At 46.5% G+C, this 23768-nt stretch overlaps 1 protein-coding gene across 1 annotated transcript in view; it reads left to right on the forward strand.

The window, feature by feature from the left end:
- The window catches only part of ERI3 (ERI1 exoribonuclease family member 3), a gene marked incomplete at its 3' end in the record, with an annotated part of 75994 nt that overhangs the window by 34660 nt on the left and 17566 nt on the right, over positions 1–23768 (forward strand). The window contains exons 4-6 of the mRNA XM_021717418.1: positions 3587–3703; positions 10743–10802; positions 14043–14134. Of these exons, the coding sequence (XP_021573093.1) occupies positions 3587–3703; positions 10743–10802; positions 14043–14134 (269 nt within the window). The remainder of the gene's footprint in view (positions 1–3586; positions 3704–10742; positions 10803–14042; positions 14135–23768) is intronic.

The following is a 23768-nucleotide window of genomic DNA, read 5'->3' on the forward strand; positions in this document are numbered from 1 at the left end:
ATATATATATATATATATATATATATATACTTTTCCTAGGGGAATGATGAAATTGGATGAGGGGAAGGAGAGGAGCAGGAAGGTTTCATTATCTGAGCAACTAGACCTAGAAGCTGGTACTTGGGCACATCTTTACAAATCCTTGTGTTGAACTGATGCCATCAACCTGTAGTATTGTGGTTATGTCTCCGATCATTATCAGTTAAAATCTGTTGAAATGTTTGGCATGCCCCAGGTGCGCTGGCTACAGAGTTGTGCTAACTTGGTGCAGATTGGGGCTCCTCTCCCATGATGGGCCTGTCGGGGTCAGTATTTTGAGGTTCTGGGATTGTCAGGCAATACAGGAAGGTAAGAAATAACTAAGTGAGGTCCTTTCTGCTCTGACTTCTCAGAGGGTTTTCTCTCAGAAACTCCTCTTTTGCATTCTCAGTGGCTTATGTGAATATGCCAGCATGCAGGGCTATTGTTAAAATAGTTCCCAATTCTGCTGAGGAAAGGCCCTGTAAAGCCATGTTTTGAGATTGGCCCTTGAAAGCCCTTCTTCCTGATCTTGGAGAGGAGGCCTAGCTGATAGGCTAGCAACATCAGAGGTATGTTTATGATAGGCCCAATCTGATGTGTCTTGAACCTTGGGTCCCTGCTCCCCAGGCATTTAAGGGGTCTACCCCCACTTTTTTTTTTTTTTTTTGGCATGGAGCTGAAGCTGGCTTGTTCTTCTCTGGGAGAATGGCATTGAGTTTGAGCTCTTGGGTTGGTTCCATTTCCCTATGGGTGAGGAAGCCTCCAGCAGGGAAGTTTGAATACTGAGCCGCAATATTTACTATTATTTGCTGCAGTGAGGAAACCCAAAGGCCAAGTTTTCAGAAAGTCCACTGGGGTTGCTGACTTGGTGCTGGTCAGAGCAGGAGCTGCAGCACATACTATTTTATAATAAATACTAATGAAATTCTAGATGTATAATAGCATTTCAGATATCTAAAACAAACCATGTGCTTGTAAAAAAGTGGAAAGAGATCAACTTTAAGCCATAAATTCTTGGTAATAGAGGGTTTTTTTCCTATTTATGTTTGATAGATATTTTTGTTTCCAGAGGAATGTCAACTCCTAATTTCATAATGTATCATGGGCTTAAGAAAATTGAATTTAATAAAAGCCAAAGATGAATGGCATCCTTAAAGGTCCCAACACTTGTCTTTATTAGCAGGACAAACTGCAGGTCTCCAAACACTGCTTCTCTCCAAATGAAAGTTTAAATGAAAAGTACAGTTGTGTCACAGGTTAAATTTCATTGTGGGCCCAGCTAACATTGTTAGTGAGGAGCTGGCTATATTTGTTTCCTTAGACACTGGAGTAGCCAAACTCACCAGGATACAGAGCTCTTTCTGCTAGGAAAGCATTTCTTCTACTTAGAAGGTGAGGAGGGATATATAAGAAATTCAAGAGTCAGATGAGCCTAACTCAGTTGAGCTGTACTTCAGAGTTGGCTTTTGGAAATCTTGGATATCTGAATTTTCAGGGGGACTAATGCATATCGTGTGTGTGTGTGTGTGTGTGTGTGTGTGTGTGTGTGTGTGTGTGTGTGTTCAATTTTGTGATTCAGGGCAAAATTCCCCTTTACTTTGTAATGCTTTGTGGGAAACAAAAGGTCCAGAGAAATGGGAAATAAATGCCCATTTCTCTTCACCTGGGAGGAGAGATATCACCTAGTCTAATCAACAGCCTGGGCCTCGTCTCTGTCTTCCTTCTTTGCAGCCATTTTGCCCTTTCTGTCTTTGGGAATAAGCTGTCAGCTTCCCCATCTTTGGAGATCAGCCCAGGGAGATCAGGCAACCAGAATTTTTGAATTTCTCTGGCATGAAATCTGACTGACTTGATTTAGTTTTCAGTCCTGCTGTTATGTATTGGATTGAAACAGATGCTTTAAAAACAAGCCCAATATTAGTCGGTATGTTTGGCAGGGAGGATACCTGGCTTCCCTGGGACATCAAGGAGATTGAACATTTCTCCCATTTTTCCACGCATTCATTTCCTAAGTACAGTCAGGTGTCATCAGCTTGTGTTGCTTCTTCAGGCTGTCTCTGGAGAGAACCGATTTACCTTTTTTTTAGTGATTCTGGAAAGGACCTCTCCAGAATGGGGGATCTGGGGACAGGGATGCCACTGGTGCTATTAGAGGCCACTGAATGGGCAAAACCCCTTTCTCGCTCTGCAGTAGAGGCCCTTTCCACATGCTAATTTTACTCAGAGAATTTTCCTTTATTTTTTTATTTTTTTTTATTATTATTTCCTATTTGTCTCTTCCAGATGTTTTCAGGGCAGTTTTTTTGTGTTGTAAACTAATTCCATTCATGTTTTAAAAATTTATGAAAGCGCTAATAAAAATGTCAAAGTGGTAAAAATGTTAGCTTTTCCTCTGCTTTGATTAAATTTTGCAAACTGTTTTTGAATATTAAAAAGCAATAATTTTTTTATTCTCTCTCCTTGCTTTCCCTCTTCTCTCTGGTAGGCATGTGCTCTCTCCTGCCCTCTCCCCCCTCTGGTGCATTTCTCCCTTCCCAGGAGCGATGTATGAGGCGTGCTGCACAGCCAGCGAGCGTTCTGCAAGCCTGTTTGCACACCAGGACCTTGGTGCTGTGCATCTCTATTAAATAACGGAGACAAATTAATCTTAGAGACACCAAACAAATTGTCACTCCTCCTCCTTCTCTTCCATTATGTTTCAGTGGACTGGGAAGGGCTGGCTAAGTGATTGGGCTGGCGGGGTGGGGGGCGGGAGATGCATACTGCCTGAAAGAAAGGTGGGAGGTGCTAGCTCCTATTACTTTTACTCAGTGTTTTCCTTCTCTTTGGGATCCCCTTTGGCATTATTTATTATTTATCTTCGTTAAAAAAAAAAACAAAACTAATGAAGAGACTCACCAGCTTTGTTGAACTTCATACAAGGCCCTTCCATAACAGGGGCCTGGGCAAGGGGAAGGAAGGCCTACTTTTATTGATTTTTTTTTTTTTTGAGTTGGAGTCTCACTCCGTCGCCCAGACTGGAGTGCAGTGGCCGCTCCCCGCCACTGCAGCCTCGACCTGCTGGGCTCCGGCGATCCTTCCGTCTCAGCCTTCCGAGTAGCCAGAATTACAGGCATGCTGATTTTTTGATTTATTGTAGAGATGAGGTCTCGCCAAGTTGCCCAGGCGGGTCTTGAACCCGCGGGCTCAGGCAATCCACTCACCTCAGCCTCCCAAAGGCGTGGGATTACAGGTTGAGCCACTGAGCCCGGCTGGAAGGCCTACTTTTAAAGGCTCAAGTGAGTAAGCCTCTGCTGGAGAACCAGTTGGAGAAACTGGGGCAGATTACACCACTGTCTTCCTTCCCCTTTCCAGAATCAGTGGAGATTAGGGATGTGTGTCCAGTCCCTAAAACCTGGGAGGGTTAGGATTGTAACTGTGTTACAACCATCTTGCTTAGTTTTGGGTTTGGCCTGGCAGGAGCTAATGAGCTCCAAACATTCATTCTTTCTTGACTTGGAGCTAATGTTTGAAATGGTTTGTTACAGTGACTTCTTTTTCCTTTTCTGTGTCTTTGGCACTCCAGGAAATCATCGAGTTCCCCATCCTGAAGCTAAATGGCCGGACTATGGAGATTGAGTCCACCTTTCACATGTATGTCCAGCCCGTAGTCCATCCACAGCTTACCCCCTTCTGTACAGAGGTAAGGGCCCTGGAGGTGGGCAACAAGGGCTGCTGGGAGGAGAGTGTTGGGATCATTAGTGCTTTATACAGGCCACTTAGGGAAAGCTTAGGTCTTATCAGTGGTTAAGGCTTGTGCACACTGGACCCAGTAGTTGGCTTTTTATGAAGTCTGCCACTCTACTCAGGCTGCTATTGTCTCTGGGGACCCAGAGAGAGCAGTGGCACAGTCAGCCCCAGCTTCCCCAACATTTTCCCTTCCTTGTCATCCCCACTTTTCTAGGGGACTGGGCACTTGGAGTCCAGGAGCAGGGTGGTGCTTCTGGGGCTCAGGTTCTTCCAGTTCCATTTTCCTTAGGGCCTCTTGGTGAAGATTTCAGCCACTTGGAAGAAAAGGCTATGTCCAGGCTTTCTTAACTTTCTAGCATTGTTACTCTGCCCTCTGTAAAAGGGCCCTGCATGAAGCAGAGGTTAAGTTTGCAGGCAGTGCATTCTGTCACTGAAGAAAGAGAAGGGCAGTCTGAGTGGAACATGAGGACTGGCTGGCCCAGGCTGAAATGTTCTTATCCTAGGCTGGTACTGTTCTCAGTCACCTTGTCAGCAGGTTAGTATTGATCCCGTCTTGCAGATTGTGAAACTGGGACAAACTGAGATTTTGGATGCTTGCCGGAGGTTCAAAAGAGTCATTGGCAGAAGGGAAGAGCCCAGAGAGTTCTGACTCCCAGGACTGTTTGGAGAAGGCGTCCATGGCTGCTTTCCTCTGTGATGTGTTGTGTTATGCACTCTGTGGTGGCCAGCAGGCAGTAGTGGGATCGTGGGTCAAGAATGTGTGGTAGCAGCAGTGGTGAGAAAACATGAATGTTTCTAGAATCTTTTAAGAGTTTGGGACTGAGATACATTAGAAACTTTGTGCTTTCATTTAAATACCTGTCTTCTGGATGTGAATGGAATAGGTGAACAGAAGTTCTTGAGTAATCCCAAACAATTTCCTTGGTATGGGAGAGGCTGCCTGACCCTGGTGGGAGGGCTCAGTGGGCTCTGCGGTTGACTTAACTGACTTAGCCCAGATCTGAGGTCTCAAGGGTTGTTCCTGGTCTTGAGGCCAGTGTTTGCCATCTGGCCCAAATGGGCCTTTTGTTACAGGCATCTATCTGCCAAGGTGCCTAGTTTCTTAAGCCTTTTTTTTTTTTTTTTTTTGAGTTGGAGTCTCACTCAGTCGCCCAGACTGGAGTGCAGTGGCTGCTCCCAGCCAGCGCAGCCTCGACCTGCTGGGTTCCGGCGATCCTTCCGCCTCAGCCTTCCAAGTAGCTGGAACTACAGGCACGCGCTACCACGCCTGGCTAATTTTTTGATTTATTGTAGAGATGAGGTCTCGCCAATCTTAAGCCTTTTGTTATTCTGACTGATGATGTTGAGGTTCTGGTTCCTTCCTCCTCTACTGGTATTTCCCCCCTGGGAGTTACCTATACCACCAGGGGGCGCTAATCTGTCCTGTTTGCCCCCTTTGAAAAGTCAAAAATTTTAGAGGTGTTGAAAATCCTCTTCCTTATGGAAGGGAAGGAAGGAAGTACTTTTTTCTTTTAAACCAGCCAGTTACCTGAACCCTTCATTGGCCTGAAAGTCTAGTGTCCTCTTGTCCTTCTCTTCCTCCTTTCTGTTTGCGGTCTGCCCTTCAGGGGCCCCAGCTCTGTGAGGCTAGGCTGCCTGGTATAGATGTGCAGGCTGGAACAGAGTGCTACTGGAGCTGGGCCTGAATGGGCGTGGATACCCAAGAGTATTGAGAAAAGAGGGATTTTTTTTTTTTCCCCCAGAGTAGGGCTCTGGGAGGGGAGGAAAACTGTGAGACTGTTAAAAACTGTTTCTTTTTTCTAGAACGTTTCACCCATAGATATATATATATACATAATTTGGAAGGTAGTAGCACTGGTGGTTTGATCTTTGTTATGAAGGCTGTTCTGAAAGTGAAAATGTGATTGTTCTGCAGGCACTGTGTATACCTTTTTATCTCAGGCTTCCAGATCTTAGAACTCTCCATGACCTGTCCCTCCTTTTTGTTGAGGCTCATCTCTTCCTGCTTCATCTCCTGCCTATTTCCCTCACCTAGAGGTTGCCCTCTCACAATCCTTCTTTACACATGATGGTCCCTCTGCTTGTGTGCTGCTCCCACTCTCCTCCTCCTAATCCTACTTGTCCTCCAGGACTGTGTTCAGGGTCATTGTCCCTGATCCCCAGTCTGGGTTGTACTTACCCCAACATAGATCAGATATATTATATTATGTATTACCTGTCTGTCTCCTCACTAGACTGTGAGTTCCTTGAGGGCAGAAATTAGACCTGATCCATCTCTGTCCAGTTGTAGGATCTGGATTGGTACCAAGTAAATACTTGATTCCTTAAATGAGCGAATATTGTCAAGGAGTTATTTTGTCTCCCCAAAAAGTAACCGTATGGCTGACTTGCTCTTTTGTGTAAGTAAAATCTTGTTTGGAAAACCCCTGAGCATCTAAATATTGCCCTGTTTCTATACCAGTTGGAATTGTATCACAGAGAGAAGCATGGACATAGGGTGCAGCCATCGTTCTGAGACCTCATCCAACCTGGCAGTAGCTGCCTTTGGAAGTGTGAGCAGAGGTCCTTCCAACCAGAGAGCATCTTTCATTAGTAAATGCAAGGAACAACCCCAGACCTCCAGATTATACCTAAGTAGCTCCTCTGGCAGGATTTTCTCTCTTGTGCATAAGAAGTTCTTAAGAATCCTAGCTTGTTTGTGTGTGCTTGTGCATGTGCACATGACACGTGTACACATATGAGCACATACTTGTGTGGAGAGAGAGGCAGCCTCAGTGCTGGATAGGAGGTAGAAGGATTCTGCCTTGAGTGAGTCTCTAGCCTATATATAGACACTCCTACTTTTACTGCTCTGTGTTAGAACATGCTGTTAGCCTTCTTGACGTCCTTTCTTAGTTCCACTGCTTGGAGACATGGTTATAACAGAGACAGGGATGTGTTTCATTCCTTCCCAAGTCCTTTCCCTGGAGCCTCTAGAATCTTCCCCAACTCATCAGATCTCTGTCTCTAGCAGCTGGGCTGCTGCACAGTCCCTAACCATGTGCAGTCTTCTTTTTGTTGTTGTTGTCATGAAAAAACTAGAAAAATACTCATTTTGCTAAATGCCAGTAAAGGGCTTTGTCTTGCACCTGTACTTATAAAGCTTGAGATTTATTGGTCTCTTTGTCTGAGGAGAAAGAGTGGGTCTGATTATCAGATTGCACACCAGAGACAAGTGCTTATGTAATCAACAAACTGTCTTGGTGTCAGAATACGATTGTGTTGGAGATAAACTGTGAAAGGAGAAAGCGTTGGATGCTGACATGCTATTGGCACTGAGTTTCTTGGTCTGCTTCCTGTAGTTGCTGGTGTATATGATGAAGCCAGCTTGTTCTTGGACAAAGCCCTTGTGTGGGTGGGGGATTTCAGTAACCAGTCGTGTTATCAATCAGGGTCAAAAGCCCCTTGCCTTGTGGTTTCTGAGACTGGAGAAGTGGGAGTTAATCTGCAATCCCTCAGTGAAAGGAGCCACAGAGCACACATTAATTCTTCCTCTCACCTCTCCTGCTTTAAGTGGCTAAGGTCTCTGAGCTCTGTTTAGCCTGTGAGCCCCGGTTCTCAGCTTAATAATACTTGGCTTTGCTCTAGTACCTTTCATTGTGAGGATGTGAAAGCTTTTTACAAACATTTATTAACACAAGTGGAATGGGCTTAAACTGTAGCATGAAGGATTTAAGTTAGGTCTAAGATGGAACTTCCCAGTATTAATTTTATAAAATTTTCTCTCTTCCTCATAGCTTCTTACATAAGTCTTACAGGTGTATTATAGGTTGTGAGTATTAGGTATAAGGACTGACTTTCTTAATTTCATTCCCTCTTCATCCACTGCCTTGATAGAGCTGAGAAGAAGTGGTCCATCCTTGGAGGGATTCACACAGGGGCACGAGGCCTTCTCTAGAAACCTGCCCCAACAGCTCAAGTCACTGTATCTCTAGGGGTTGAGGTCAAATCCTTTAAGAACTCAGCTGTTATCCATGCCTTCGCTGTTTTTTGGGAAGCATGGAGAGGGAGGGCACTGACTCTACCAGGCTTCTTCCAGGCTGATGATTCCAGGACTGCTGGGCACTGGAGTGGAGTTTGTGAAAGTCCCAGAATGGATGCTGAAGCTCCGTTCTCAGCCACAGAGTAGGAATAGGTGGGTTTAGTCTGCAGTTAGGGATCTTGCAGCAAGACCTGAGCATCGGCATCCTGGTCTTCACTTCTTTTTTTTTTTTTGAGTTGGAGTCTCACTCGGTCACCCAGACTGGCATGCAGTGGCCGCTTCCGGCCACCGCAGCCTTGCCTCCTGGGCTCCGGCGATCCTTCCGCCTCAGCCTTCCGAGTAGCCGGAATTACAGGTGTGCGCTACCACGCCCGGCTGATTTTTTGATTTATTGTAGAGATGAGGTCTCGCTGCCCAGGCGGGTCTCAAACCCGCAGGCTCAGGCAATCCACTCACCTCAGCCTCCCAAAGGCACAGGATTACAGGCTGAGCCACGGAGCCCGGCCACTTTTTTTTTTTTTTTTGAGTCGGTGTCTCACTGTGTCGCCCAGGCTGGAGTGCAGTGGCACGCTCATAGCCACTGTAGCCTTGACCTGCTGGGCTCAGGTGATCCTTTCTCCTCAGCCTTCCAAGTAGCTGGAACTACAGGCATGCGCCACCACACCCGGCTAATTTTTTTGATATATTATAAAGATGAGGTCTCGCCAAGCTGCCCAGGCTGGTCTCAAACCCATGGGCTCAGGCAATCCTCTCACCTCCCAAAGTGCTGGGAATATAGACATGAGCCACCGCACCTGGCCTGGTTTTCCTTTTTAATGTAGTGATTTTTGTCCCCAGAGTGATTCCTCTAGGACCGAGGGCAGGTGCTTGTGGGGTACACAGGTGTTGACCTAAGCCCCATCTCCAAGGAAAAAGGATTCTTGGCAAGGGTGCCTTGGTTTCTGTGTGAATGAGACTTTTTTTAAACCCTTGGTGTTTAGCTCATCTGATTGACCCTTAGTTGGAGCCAAGAGAAGGAGTGGACCAAGCCTTGCCCCTGAAATTCAGGCCAGACACAAGACTGGCATTTAGACCCTGGAGCCTTCTGAGAAGTGAGAGTGGCTGTGGGCCCTCTTTTTCAGGATAGTCCTGACCCTCAGCTGCAACTCCAGGCTTGAAGATGTGTCTCAGCGTAGACTTAACAGGAAAGAAACTAGGCCAGAATGGGCAGCAGTGGGTATGTCGGTGTCCATCAGTAATCTGGATATTGGGCTTAGAGCTGGACACAAACCTACTCCTGATTCTCTTTGGCCCCTCTGTGCCTGAGACAAGACACAGGGCAGCTGCCTACTCAGTTTGTGGCTCTGGATGGTGTACAGTCTCTGGGTACGAGCTGGAGCTGGGGTAAGGCCCATGAGGGGACTGCCAAGAATGAAAATTCCATGAGGTCAGGGTTTTTCTTTCACTGCTAGATCCCTAGTTCCTACAGTGGGGCCCAGCCTATAGGAGGCTCTCTGTGAATAGTTGTTGACTAAATAAAAGGAGTCATCCTTTGCACTCCAAGGTGATTGAAACTACTGGCCCAGAGTGCTTCCCCATCCCCATCCCCATCCCCCAGCCCTTAGCAGACCATCTTTTCTTTTCTTTGACTCAGGCCCTCCCTCTGCTGGGCAGTTCTTTGGTCTCCCAAGCAAGGAAAGGGTGTGGTGCCAGCCGGGTGGGCATGCTGTGGGTTAAAGCCTTGGGAAACAACAGTGTAGTTAATCTTTCTAATTTATTTTCCTTTTAGACCATGGGAAGTCTGTAGGCAGCAGCTGTTACCCAATTAAAATACAGATTAATATAAAAACAGTTTCTGGAATATAAAATAGAGTGGCTGTGTCCTTACACTTCCTTAAAATACCACCTAATAATGACTTGATGAACTACAGAAACCCACCTAGAGGAACTCAGCGTTCTTAAAATGAAAATTTCTTCCCTAAAAGGTGTGTATTACCATTCCATGTAAGTCACTATGAGAAAATAACCTTCCCTCTTAGAGCCAACGGTTCTATGAGTTGGGTATTTGGTATTCATTAACTGTAATTATAGTTTAATTGGAGTTTAATCCCCCTCCCCACTTTAAAAAAAAAGTCATTTCCAAGAAAGCCTGAAATACTGCTCTTTTCTGGAAGTAGCCAAGGGCATGTTGGGCATGGTGACTTCCAGTTGGTGTCCAGGACATGGGGTCTCATGCCCTCAGATCCTTGTAGGCAGTCAGTCTATCCCTACTCTGTGCTTGAGGGATATTTTTACTTAAACCCAAATCAAAACAAAGCAAGACGGTAAGCTTGTTTGAACTCAGGCCTGTCCTAGGTACAGCATAGATAGGCCTGTGATTTAGAAATTCTCTAGGTCAGATTGTATACATTAGGCATTGTTGTTTTAGCTTCCTCATTGTTTAAAGGTGATTCTGTCTCCTACTTGGCCAGTTGGTATTGAGAACCCAGGTTTGCAGGGTGAAGGGTAGATTCCTGCGGGCTTCACTGGTGTTAGAGAGAGTGTGGCAGGAGTCAGTGCTGGACATCGAGGCTCAGAAAAGAGGTAGGCTTGAAACCAAGTGCACCTGTCCTGTAGGAACACTCCCCAGGTTTTACAGGAACTTCTGAGTCGAATTTACTTCAGACTATAATTTTTGGGAAGTTATTGAGCCTACTGGATACAAAAGACATGTAAAACCAATTTTTTTGTAAAATGAAAACTGAAGCAAGTATGAGATGATACCTCATGGTCAGCATGTGTATCCCCATCTTGGGGCAAAATTTTGTGCGAGAAACTCACAATGTGTCTTGGGACTTTATTCCCAAGGCTTCTAGTCGGGTTCTGAGCTGAAAGCAGTGCCAGGTCAGAACTCTTTACAGTCGAAAGAGAAAGCAGAAAGGAAAGGGTTCAATTCAGCCTTGTGTGCCTGCACCCAGTTTTCCACCCATTGGCTATTTCTCTTTCCTTTCAGCTCACCGGGATTATTCAAGCCATGGTGGATGGTCAGCCAAGCCTGCAGCAAGTGCTGGAGGTAGGTTGAGTGACCTTTAATACCTGACCTCTGACCCCTTCCCACTGCCTTTCTCTCCCTCCCCTCCTGAGAATGTAGCCATGTAATTTGACTATGATTATGGCTTGATTAGAATAACATTTGCTGTCACATCAGTGACATGCTGTTGAGAGTATTGAACCATTGATCTGTCATCTCCAGCTGTTCCCATCAGGGTTACTGACAAGATGTCCGAGTGCTGCCAGGAGTAGGGCGGAGGGCCCTCCACCCCTTCTTGGCCCATGGCTAGCTCTGGGGCAACCTGTGCTGGGTGGGCTGGGGAGTAGGGGACCAAGCTGTGGCATTGTGGGACTAGCCCCAGGGACTGGAGGTGTTTTTGTTTAGCTTTAGTGTTGGCTTCTTGTGGCATGTGAGCACTTCATTAACTCACCCAGAACTCCCCATCAATGGCTTTTGTTTGCTGTGAACTCCTCCAGGAGCTGCGCAGGGCCGCCTGCCCCACTGCAGCTTGCCGCTGGATGCATGGTGCCTGCCTGGGGTGCAGAGGCTGTACTGGGTAATGATTCCTAATCAGAATAATTACAACAATTGCCTATGTGAGGAAAATCAAATTAAAGACTTTAAAACCCTTGGCAGAGACCACACTTCTAGGATGTTCTCCTCAGGGCGCTGGAAAAGGTTAAGACGTTGCTTCTTGTGCTCCAGCCCAAGGGAATAAGGAAGGGCAGTGCTTGGCCTCAGCTTTCCTTCCACCCCCCTTTGGCCTGGAGGTTTTCACAGGAGTAGAAGGTCCCCCCTCCCATGTCCTTCTCTGTAGAGGGAGGGAAGAAGAGAAAAAGGCTGTGAATCTCATTCAATGCTTTATTTGTTTTTAAGACCAATAAAGCCAAAGCTCAGGCCTTACCAAACCACAGGAGCAAGCAGAGTATATGGAGAAATAACAGGGCACATCCGCACTGTAGGTAGCCAGCCTAGAGGAAGCAGGATAATGGCAGGGTGGGCAGCAAGATATATTTTTTTTTAACCAAGAAATCCTATCCCATGGAGGAGAGAGATGCAGACTGAATTTCCTGGGATCCCTCAGGATGGTGCCAGCATCAGAGAGGCAGGTTTAGGCTCACCTTGGTGGCAGAGTTGACTCCTGTTCCTAGGAGTGTAGGAGTCCAGGCTCTGTGACCAGTCTGGTTGGGTCAGGGTTTGGGCACCTGTAGTAATCGGTAGAGGATAAGATGAGCCCTATTGACCCTCTTTTTTGAGAGGAGATTCACTCTTATCACTGAGGGAGCTTCTTAGCATGGACTGCTCCCTGTAAGACCAAACTCAAGGAGACAGAGGGGACCCATCCTTCCTTTTGTCCCAGCCAGCATCCCCAGCCAAGACCTGGCTTCTGAAGAAGCCAGAAGGCAGACAGCTTTCTCCTGGAACGTCTGTGGTTGGGATCCTGGGAGGCAGATACTTGCTCTGGACCAGCACAAGATTGGGGCTGTTACTGTTATGGACATTTTTCTCAGTGGCCCTAGTTGAGGGGGGATGTGGTCTTCAGGAGGCAATCTCCTGCAAGCCCTAGGGCAGCCCTGGAGCACAGTGCTCAGAAGAATCTGAGTCTTACCCAGGACTCCTGGTCTCAAGTAGTCTTCCTATGTAGGTGTCTTTCCAAAGCACATAAGCCACTGCTCCTGGCCCTCGTCCTTCCTTTGTATATGCTGTGGACTTTGGTCACACTAAATTTTACCTATTCATGTTTTCAGTCAGTCAGCAATATATTATTATTGGGTAGATGCTGTGTTGGGTGAGGAATTAAGGCAGTAAATAAAGCAGAGTCCCTGCCTGCATGGTGCTTATATATAGTCTGGTAGGGAAGGCAGACATTAAACAGATCGTTGCTTCTCAAATACAAAATTATCATGCTTGCATCTTTGCCGCTGCCCGTAGTATCCTTTTATGTGTTCCACCATGTCAAGCAAACCCAACCATCAAGTCCCTAGTTCAGTTCTCTTCTTGTGATGCCTTTCCCTGTGAAGGTAGGGCTAGCCACTTACTCTGCTCAATCCTGTAGCACTCTGATCACTCCTCCTTTGCTACATCTGTTGTATTATGATGATCTGCCTTTCTCCCCTTCTCAACCTACTGTCAATTTTGTGGTAGGCACTTAATACATTATTACTTTTAATCCTCAACAACTCTGTAAAGTTAGTATCCTGTCCTGTTTTATAGATGAAGGAAACTGAGGTTCAGAGGGGTTAAATAACTTTTAAATGATTTCCTGTCAGTAACACAGCTAGGATATGGAAGAGCCAAGGGTTGGAACCCAGATAGGTCTGACTTTCAATCCTGCGTTTTTAACTACTATGTGAGATAGCCTTTAAAAATAATTCTCCTGTATGAGTAGAAACAATAGTATGATCTGTTGCACTCCCTTTCCATGCCTGGGAACTTCTGAAAAATAGGCAATGCTTCATGAATTCTTTATGGTAATTCTCTTGTTATACACTGATTTTAGTATTTGTACTTCCAGCATGAGCACAAACAATAAAACCAATCAAAGGGATGAATGGGAAGAAAGACTTAAAGTGTGTTTAGGAGCAGTTTCTCCCCCTGTGTAGGAACTGAGTTCAGCCTTCAAAATATTCTGCTGAATTCGAATCCTCTACTGTGAAGAAGAGCAATAAATACAAAGTTGGTCAGTTTATGAACTTTTAACTACTAGAACAAGCAGCACTATCTCAGGTGTCAGGATGGGACTCCAACCCAGTAAAGGAGTCTCTTTAAAAATTGTTATCATCTTCTTTTGGTGTATAACCAATTTGCTAAGTTTGGTTAATAAATATTTGGTGGAAAGGTAAAATGAAGAAGTGAATGAATGAAGCTGTGGATTGGAGCCCCTGCTTAGGGCCTCCTTCTAGCCTTTTCTCATGACCCCAGACAACCTGTTTCTGTGGTGGGCTAGGTCTGAGGACCATTGAGAGGAACTACCAGGTCAGAGCAAGGTATTTGGGGCAAGCTGCCAAACAATGGGAGAATGGAGGGACTCCCTCCCCTGACATACTTGGGCTTGTGGGATCTTCCTGAAGGGATCATCCTCCAAGTGCCTCCATAGTTCTGAGCCAAGACTGAGAGCCCAGAGTGGAGCCATGGCTGGATAAGATTACAATTTTCTCCTGCTCTGATTACAAGCAGCTTATCTGCGTCTCACTGTTGTGGCTCTTCACAGGCTCAGGGGGAAAAAAAGGAAAATCTCATCTGTTTTTGTGTACTTTTCAGAGGGTCGATGAGTGGATGGCGAAGGAAGGCCTCTTAGATCCAAACGTCAAGTCAATTTTTGTCACCTGTGGAGACTGGGACTTAAAAGTCATGTGAGTATGAGAAAGGCTACTTCGCTGGCAGGACTTGGAATCTGTGGGGCCAGGTCTTGCCTTTCGGAGGCTTAAATATTCAAGCCTACAGGACAGCTGGGTCAGGGATTCCCTGGGTCTTTGGGGGCTACCAGGGCTAGAAGAGGGCTAGCAGCCTTACCTTCTGCTTCCCTGGAGCAGGGTGTGGTTAAATCAAGGCCCTACCTGATTGCTGTTGTTTGGGCCTTCCTGCTTTTGCCAAGCCTCACTGCTCATGACAGCCCTTCATATTTCTGGGCTATATGTTATTGCCGTAGTAGGAAGGAGTTAAAAGAGGGCCTTAAAAGAAACATTTTCTTTTAAAACCAAATACATAGTACTTGCTGTATAATGAGACATAGTAACTTATTTCAAGTAGGTATTACTATTATTCCTATTTTACAGCTGAATAAATTAAGGCACAGAGAGGTTAGATAACTTGCCCAAGAACACACAGAACTAGAATTTAAACGCAGGCAACCTGGCTACCGCTTTCTTACTCTTAACTATTGTACTATACTACCCTTGTATCTGGCATGCACACCCTGGTGATCCAACTGAAAGCCCAGTGGTGGGATGAGAGCAGCTCAAGTCACCAGCCTCCTCTTTTCTCTTTTGTCCCCACTGCTTTTTCTCCTTTGTCTCCCAATCTTGTTCCATTTATAGAAGACAGAACTGGTTCCTTTGCTGGGCTGACACTTCTCCATCTTGTCTGTCCTCATGGATACCTAGCTTCAGATAGCCCCCAGGGAACTAAAGTGGGGTGGAGGTGGTGGGGGCACTGTTTGCTGAGGATTGATAGAATCAATATGTCTGTGTTCTTTGTGACTGAAGGCAGCAGCAAGCATTCTGCGTGTGTGTGTGCGCACGCGCACGCTTGCATGTGTATGTTTGAACTTTTTTTTTTTTTTGAGTTGGAGTCTCACTCTGTCGCCCAGACTGGAGTGCAGTGGCCGCTCCCGGCCACCGCAGCCTCAACCTGCTGGGCTCCGGCGATCCTTCCACCTCAGCCTTCCGAGTAGCCGGAATTACAGGCGCGCGCTACCACACCCGGCTGATGTTTTGATTTATTGTAGAGATGAGGTCTCGCCAAGTTGCCCAGGTGGGTCTCGAACCCGCGGGCTCAGGCAATCCACTCACCTCAGCCTCCCAAAGGCACAGGATTACAGGCTGAGCCACTGAGCCCAGCTGGTGTTTGAACTTTTGAGCATAAGGTGGGGTGTTGGTGCAGGGTGGGGAGTAGTGGCTCTGGAGTGACATTTCCTGCCACATCAGGTGTCATCTTCTCACCAAGGTCCTTTTTATGCCTTTTGGATGCTGGGCATTGAGGTGACGTTATGTACCCTGATGGGTATCAACCCTCCTATTGGACCCCAACTCTCTAGGTGATACAGGAGGAAGGAAAAGCCCCAAATCACATGAGCACACAAGGACCTCATCTCTCACACTCTTTAGGCTGTGTCCACACACTGACTGCATACCTCTAGGTTCACTCCAGAGGGTTTTTGTATTCCCAGATGATACCTGGGAATTGTCAGAGAAATTATATAGGCTGACACTAGAAGCAAATATAAGTCAGAGGAGGAGTCCATGGAGAAGGCGAGGAGGCAGAAGACTATTGTTCTTGTTTATGGTGTCCTGGCAGCTTTGGGGCTCTTAAAGCCAGGAAGGGGCTTAATGTGGAGCTCTGCAGCCAGGGAGAAGCTATTCAGGGTAGAGCAAGACTCAGGCTGATACCCAGAATTCTGGGGCTCATGTGGCCCAGTCTAGAAGTCCAGTTTCTCCAAATAGCCTTGCCAGGACTCCCACTCTTCTAATGTTTTTTTCTTTTTGACATGTTCATCTTCCGAACATACACATTTCAGAATCTTCTGCTTTAACTGTGCATGGTGTGTATATATATATGTGTATATGACAACTTTACTGTGCATGAAGTTGGAGACTATATAAACTTGAAGTTGGTCTCCCATGGGATGGAGAGGGAATTTCAGAGGGTGTTGCTTTCTTTAGATCTGGCCTGTTCTGGCCTGCAGCACTAGTCCAGCCCTTAGTGCCTGCATTGCAGCACAGTGGGCCTTGGACAGATGCTAATGACTCAGGAGACTGCTTTGCATCTTCACAAGAAATGATGTCATTGAGAAGAGGGATTGGATTGTGGAACCCAAGCATATATGAAAGCAAACCAAGCTTGGTTTGGTTTTTTTTTTTTTTTTTTTTTTGAGCAGGATCCTACTCTGTTGCTCAAGCTGGAGTACAGTGGCACAATTACAGCTCACCACAGCCTTCATCTCTTGGGCTCAAGCAATCCTCCTGCATCAGCCTCCCACGTAGGCATGCGCCACCACACCTGGCTAATTTTTAAAAATTTTTTTGTAGAATCAAAGTCTTGTAATATTGCCCAGGCTGGTCTTGAACACCTGGGCTCAAATGATCCTTCCACCTCTGCCTCCCAAAGTGCTAGGATTACAGGTGTGAGCCATGGCACCCGGCCAAAATGAAGTTTAAATGAGCACATGCCTTATCTCATTTGGTCCTCCCTACTACCATCTCTGCTAGGCAGTATTATCTCCCTTTTTTAGATGAAGCAGAACAAACAAAAAACTCCTGAGGTTTAGAGAAGTAAATACTTATAGCTAGACAGAATTGGATTCTAAGACCATGTAGTTTCCAAAAGACATGGATAGGACAGACTTTTGGTGACTGACTTGGGTCTGAACTGGGAAAGCTGAGAAGGCACATGAAGCTCTGGAAAAGGGTGTACAAGAAGGAAGCAGGTGGCAGGTGGAAGGGCTTGGGGGAGGAGAGTTCTGTGGCGCCTCTTAGAAGCAGGACTCCGCATAACTGCTGGGAAGGCTCTTAATTAAATGTGTAACAAAATAAAAACACCCAGAGAGGAAGCCTAAGTAGTGCTGCGTGACAGTGCACAGCTTATCGGTGTTCCTGAAACCTCTCGGCAGAGGTGTGTCAGATGGCTCTCTTCAGAGCCATCACCTTTTTATGTGCCTGGTAAAGGCTGCTGATGAGCCTGACAAGGGTGGGGTTAAATTGACACTCACAACTTGTTAGTATGTAGCTTACTTCTGATTTTGACATCCATTTTCAGATTTAACTAAGTCTGAGGAATTCCGCAAGTATTTTAATTTCACACACTAGTTTCGGGAGCTATGCCGCCTCACTGCTATCCTTACCTCTTATCCCACCCCATCCCCATCAGCTTCACATCACTTTTGTTGGAATGGGGCTGATTAGTGGGGCACTGAGAAATGGGAACTGAAGTGGCAGCAAAAATCCCACTGGAGAAAAGAAATCTGCTCCCACCCTGACAAAATAATTTTGTGTTTATCTTTTGTCAAAGCCAGATGAGTTGATACTCCAGGTTTACGTGGGCTTTGATGCTGTAGTTATAGGTTCTGGTAAGATGGGTTTTTATTTAGTGGGTACAGATTTAATTTTCCCTTTAAAGTTCTTTAAGAAACAACATTTGGTCAGCTTGCCCTCTCTGTATGGCCTATGTTTCCTTCACCTTACTTGGTGTTTCCTGAAGCTCCCCATGTGGTTTAGTGCTGTTTTTCTCCTTACACAGGTAGGGAATGCCTCTTTCAAGGGATTCCACCTTTGGCATGGGGTGGAGGGGGCTGGTGTAGAGTAAGGAGTGACACCTACACAGGCACCCACTTGAGGAACATGGGTTTTAGCCTGTAGCTTGAAGAATCAGGTTCACTAGCTGGATAGCACAGCATGGCTGAGAAGCAAGACCAGAGGCTTTCCTGGTAGTTGTGGGTCTGAGAAGAGGGGCAGATCAGGAAGAGAGAAAGAACAGAGGGAGGCCCTGGCCTTGGTGCAGCTTGAGAAGGGGCCTCTTTATAGAGTGTCAGGATAATCAGATGCTGCTCTCTGGTGGAGGAGGGGCCCCGGGCCTGCTGAGAATCTGTTGAGAGAACCCTCTTCTCGGTCATCCTTGGCTTTGGAATGGGAAGTTTTCCTCCCACTGGAGGTTGAGCGTGTCAATGCTGGGATGGCATTTGACTTCCATTTTCCCCCCGGCTTCTTGGCGGGGTGTGCACACTACACTGCCCTGCCTGTACCTGGCAGGTGTGGACCTGGAGCACTTCAGGTTCTAGAAAGTCTGGAGATCACAAGATACTTGCCTAGATTACACTGTCACTGTTGGAGTTGGGGAGTGTGCACTATACAGGGACCACTGAAGGTTCCCTCAGGGGTGCAGTCAGGCAGTCAAGACCACTGAAGAGTGAGACTGCTGTTACCTGGAGTGAAAGGCACGGTGGTGGAATCATACACCTGGGCAAGCACTGTGGCTAGCGACTATCCTGTGGTGGTGTGGAAGATGGCTGGAAGAGTGACCCCATCACATACTTGCTGCAGATTAGGCTGGGCCCTCTTGACATCATTCAACAGAGTTGGCTACTTCATCTTTTTTTGAAATAGTCTTTACTTTTGTTATGTGTTCTGTTTCTTTGACTTCTCCTCTGTCACTTTTGCAGATATTTCTTTCCTTCTTTCTTCTTGATATTTCTTAAATATTGGTGTTTCTTTGATCTCTGTCCTGGCTGTCTTTTCTGTTTATTCTACATCGTCACACTTACCAGGGTGATCTCATCTTTTGCCTTAGCATCAACTATCCTCTGTACGCTGATGTCTTCTAATCTTTTTCTTGACTGAGAAAAGAAATCTGCTCTATCTGCCACCTGAACTCTAAGCCTGCATATCCAGCTACCTATTCTACATCTCCAACTAGATGTCCACAGGCCCCTTAGTGCTCAGGTGTCATCTTTCTCCCCACACCCTGTCCTCTAGCATTCCCTGAGATAATGATTGGTAGCATCTACTCCATTGCTCTGTCAGAAATCTGAGAATCATCCTTCCTCTAGTCACAACCAATTAATTGCCAAAACCTGTTGATTCTGCCTCCCAGAGGTTTCTCAGATTCATTCCTTTGTTTCTATTCCCACTGCCCCTGTCCTAGTTAAGATGATCATATTCTTAGATTGCTGCAAAAGCCTTGTAACTAGTCTCTTTCACTCCAGTCTTGCTGCTTTTATTCCATTCTCCTAATTGCAGTGGATTATGTCACACCTCTGCTTAGCACCTTTCAAGGGTTGTCCTTGTCCTTGAAGTAAAGTCCTCACTGTTGGTTGAGACTTTCAAGGCTCTTGTTTACTTCCCTAGCCTAGACTCTCAGTACTCTGTGTGCATCCCTCACACCACCAGCCCCAGCCACACGTTTGAGCTGGCTAGTTCCTGATGACCTCTCTTAACTACTTTCTTTAAGCACTTTCCTTTGTGTTCCTGAAGCACATGTGCTATTCCTACATAAAATTATGTTGTAGCTGCCTCTGCTTATCTCTGTCTCTTACCAGACTGCAAGCACTACTGTAACCTTAGGACAAGACTTGACTTGTAGTAGTTGCTAAATAAGTATTTGTTGCATAAGTGACAACTAAATAATGGAGTGGTCCTATGGAATCTCTGCTCAGGAAAAATGACAAAGGATTGATAGTAGTTAGATTGAGGGAGCACTAGTTGCCAGTGTACAGGACAAATGGAACAGGAGAGGAACTTGTGGGTCTTGATGCACTAGTCTGAATGTGAGGAGTTAGAGAGCTATGCTGCTGGTCAGGAAGCCACTAGATCTCACTGCCAGTACTAGGTGTTGACCCTTTGTAGTGACTACAAGGTGAGGTGGCTCACGGGCCCAGGCCAAGGATCTTGGTCTCAGAAGCAGTATGAATTGCTTTCTCTGAGAGATTTGTGCCTCCAGAACTGAGGGTTGGGACTCCTATGGAAAAGTTACCATTAGAGAATAAAAATAGCTAATGTTTATTGAGTACTTATTTTATACCAGGAGCCCTTGTTATGCTAAATTACACATATTATATAATTTAGTCCTTACCATAGTCCTATGAAGTAAGTTTCTTTTATAACCCTTTTATAACAAATTAGGAAACTGGGGCCCAGAAAGATAAGTAATTTGTCAAGGGCATAGACCCTGTTTTTGGCAGGGTGGGGATTTGAACCTCAGCATTGTGACTTGAGAGCCCATGTATTCAACCACTGTCTCATCTGGCCATCTGCCTCTGTCCTCCTCATGGTACATGACTTGGTGATATGGTGGGAATGCCCTTTCTCTTCTCCTTTGTTCTCACTGAGTGGCAGAGCCTCGGGATGTTCTCTGACATCCTAGGCTGTCAGTTCCTGATCCAGTGTTGGTGGAGGTCTAAACTGCTGTGTTCATTTTGATACAGGGGCCAGGTTGGCCAGATGTAGTGGGGGATGATTTGGGACTGCCTGAGAGCCTCCTTACAGGGTTAAAAATTAGTGAATCCTCAGACCTGTTTTAAGAAAACCACAGCCAACATCACTTTGGACACCTCTATCCTGTGTTTATGTTTGGGAGCACATGGGGCATCTCATCATGTCACTAAGCTCACAAGAGCCCTGCCCCTTGCCCATGGGTGTGCTAGTAGGTCCCAGCCCTAAGCTACATCACCTTTGATTAGCAGCCTGCTGGGGGAAGGGGTTTGAGTAACAACTCCCTGCCAGTCCTGACTTGTCTCATTTCCCGTTACTTTTATCTGTCACTGCAAGCGCTTGGGCTCCCCTCCTGAACTAATTAAGTTTGCATGTGTTTAGACACATTGCCAAATAGGGCTTAGCAAAGCGGAACTGAGCTACATCTCTTTCTGAGTAGGGAAGGAAGTGTATATGAATGCTCCTCCACAAGGGCCAGGGAGAAGCATAGATCACATGCAGTGAGTGCATGTTCAGATGATAGAGACACAGTAGTCCTGCAAAGCAGCCTTCTGATTGGCAGACAGGGGCAGGTGAAGGCCCACCCTCCAGTTCTTTTAGTGAATTGGGCATTCTAAAGGGGCAGAGAGTGGAAAGAGGGCAGGTTCTGATGTTTTTCTCTTAAGCCAGGAAAAACTGAAAGTTAAGTTTAGTGGGATTTTCATGGGGAGTTGGTAGGGCTGTATGCTATTTGGCCAGCTCCTAGGCCTACAACCATCTTTGTGGCTAGCAGAGTACAAAGAGGCCATCTTCCTAAGCCTGTGAGAAGTACATTGGAAACTTGGACAACCGAAGGCTCCAGTTTTTCTTTTTGCTTAGAAGACTCCAACTCCCCTTGCTCAGCCAGGGAGGAGATGGGCACTGAGGAGCTGGGGGAAGGAGAACAGCATTGCTAAAGATCTTCCTTCCCTGGAAGTGGGAGTCAACCTAATGGATCACCATAGTGAGGTGATCGCTGATGGCATGTTTTTGCATCAGACCGATGACTGGAGTCTTTTCCCTAATGTGGGGTGGCCTGAGGTCTGAGATGCCCTGTGGCAGGACATATTTGGGTCCTACTCAGAGAGCAGTTGTGGGAGTAAACCATGTTGTGGACTCCTTCTTTGAGGTAAGGAATGATGGTATTGCTTGCTACAAAAACAGAAGAGTCAGCTGAAGGCCATAGTCAGGGGCTCAGTCCTATAGACATCAGGGCAGTGGATCAACTTCCTGGCCACAAAGAGTCTCCTGATGGGTAAGGTTGACTCAGAGTCAGCCCAGGCTCCCAGTGGGCACAAAGTGTGTGGAGGCAGGGGAGGAGGTCCTAGAGGTTGTATAGGAATTCTGGACTTTAGAGTTGTAGCCTAAGCTCGGAGAGAACAGGAACCAGACCTTCTGCCCTCCCTTTAGTTTCCCTAGAGCTCTCTCGTCAGCAGAGGTACATCAGGTTAGCCCCAAGAAGGCAGCTTGAGTTGATGGGGTCATGTTTCAGCTGCAGCTAATCCAAGTCACTCGATATAAATCTCTCCCTGCTGCCTCTCCCCTCCCTCCCATCCCCAACCCACAGACAAGGAAATGAATCCTGGCCCTCACCCTGAATACATCATGGCAGTCTTGCCTCTAATGAGAGAGGGCCATTCATTGTGGGGTGAAGCTCCCTGCAGAGCCCGGGATGCCATTAATTAAAGAAGAGCCACCTGAAGCCAGTTGTGCGGTGCAGCCTGCCACGCTCAGATGGAGTGGTGGTGGGGTAGCCTCGTTAGCCTGACAGCTCCTTGGGCTGAGAGTTCTTGGGTGAAGAGTGAGGGGTACTCCCCCTCTGCTTGATGCCACTGGAGCTAGCCTACTCACAAACATGTGAAAGCTCCCTCCTGCACATGTCCTGGGGCCTAGAAGGGGCACTAGAGGGGCTCCTGATTGTGGACTTGGCTAGGGGGTAACCCTTTCCTGTATGCTGGTCCTAGGGCAGCAGCAAGTTTCTATGGAGCCAAAGCAGCTCCTGGTTCCTATCCTTGGCTCCTTTCACACTTCTCCATGTGGTCCTGGAGATGCAAGTCAGCAGGCATCTCACCCTGCATCCTTCCCTCAGAGCCTTAGTTTGGGACAGTGGCTCTGTTCTAGAAGGACTTTGTGCCTGGAGGGGCAACAAACATGCTCCTCCCTGGCAGACAGAACCTCTAATGTTCTCTTTTCACTTCTAGGTTGAAGGGTGGGACTTCGGTGGCAACTCATCTCCTCACTCCCTAGGAAGGCATCCAAGGGTCTAAGTCACTGTAATGATTATAGAAATCCCTGGAATGGAAATTTTGCTCAGTTAAAACATGGATAAAAGATAAAGATATTTGCTTAATGACTGATCAGACTTCGAGGTATTTAAGGAGGTGGGAGCCTTGTGCTTTGGCCTGCTATGGAGTTGGTGACTAAATGGTTCTTTACTGCTTAATAGGTTCAGAAGCAAGTGTTGCTGCCTAGGTTCTGGTCCTGGATTTTATGTTTAGTGCCCCTTGACCATCTATATGGGTCTTATCACCTTCTCCTTGCTAGCAGGTTGGGCTTTATGCTCTGAGACCTCCGCCTTAGCCCAGAGTTGGGTTAGCTCAGCCAGTCTCTGTCTGGCTTGTCAGGAAGACAAATTGGATCCTATGCCTGTGGCTCTTCAGGGCAATCTCTGGAAGTCTTGTTCTGTGCTCTGTAGCAGAATCTGACAGGCTGGATACAGCTGGACTGTATAACCCATCTTTGCTTCCCTAAAGCTTACCTGGCATGAAAGAGGCTCCATGCAGCCTCCCACCAGACCATGACTCCTAGGCATAGGGCTTGGGATGTACTTTAAAAAATTTTTTTGAACATTTTTCATCTTCCCAGGCCATGTCATTTTCTTGGGTCTTTTGTCCTCTGTCATATAGAGTGAAGACTAGAGGGCCTTGTCTCTCAAGCTCTGAGAAGAAGGAACGCCACTGGTACTCCTGAAAAATATTTTCCTTTGTGTGAGATGTTTTTTAAATCAATATTTTTTAAAACTCCTGTGTATGACTCTTGCGCATCAGCTTTTTTTTTTTTTTTTTTTGTCTCTTTAAAAACTGAGGTATGGGCTGGGTGAGGTAGCTCAGTCTGTAATTCCAGCACTTTGGGAGTCCGAAGCAAGAGGATTGCTTGAGTCTGGGGGTTCGAGACCAGCCTGGGCAACTTGGTGAGACTTCATCTCTACAATAAATAAAAAAATAAGCCGGGCTTGGTGGCTCAGCCTGTGATCCCGTGCCTTTGGGAGGCTGAGGTGAGTGGATTGCTTGAGCCCGCGGGTTTGAGACCTGCCTGGGCAGGTGAGACC

This window comes from Carlito syrichta, unplaced genomic scaffold, assembly GCF_000164805.1.
Source record: "Carlito syrichta isolate Samal-C Ts95f unplaced genomic scaffold, Tarsius_syrichta-2.0.1 Scaffold309730, whole genome shotgun sequence".
Classification (NCBI taxonomy): domain Eukaryota; kingdom Metazoa; phylum Chordata; class Mammalia; order Primates; family Tarsiidae; genus Carlito; species Carlito syrichta.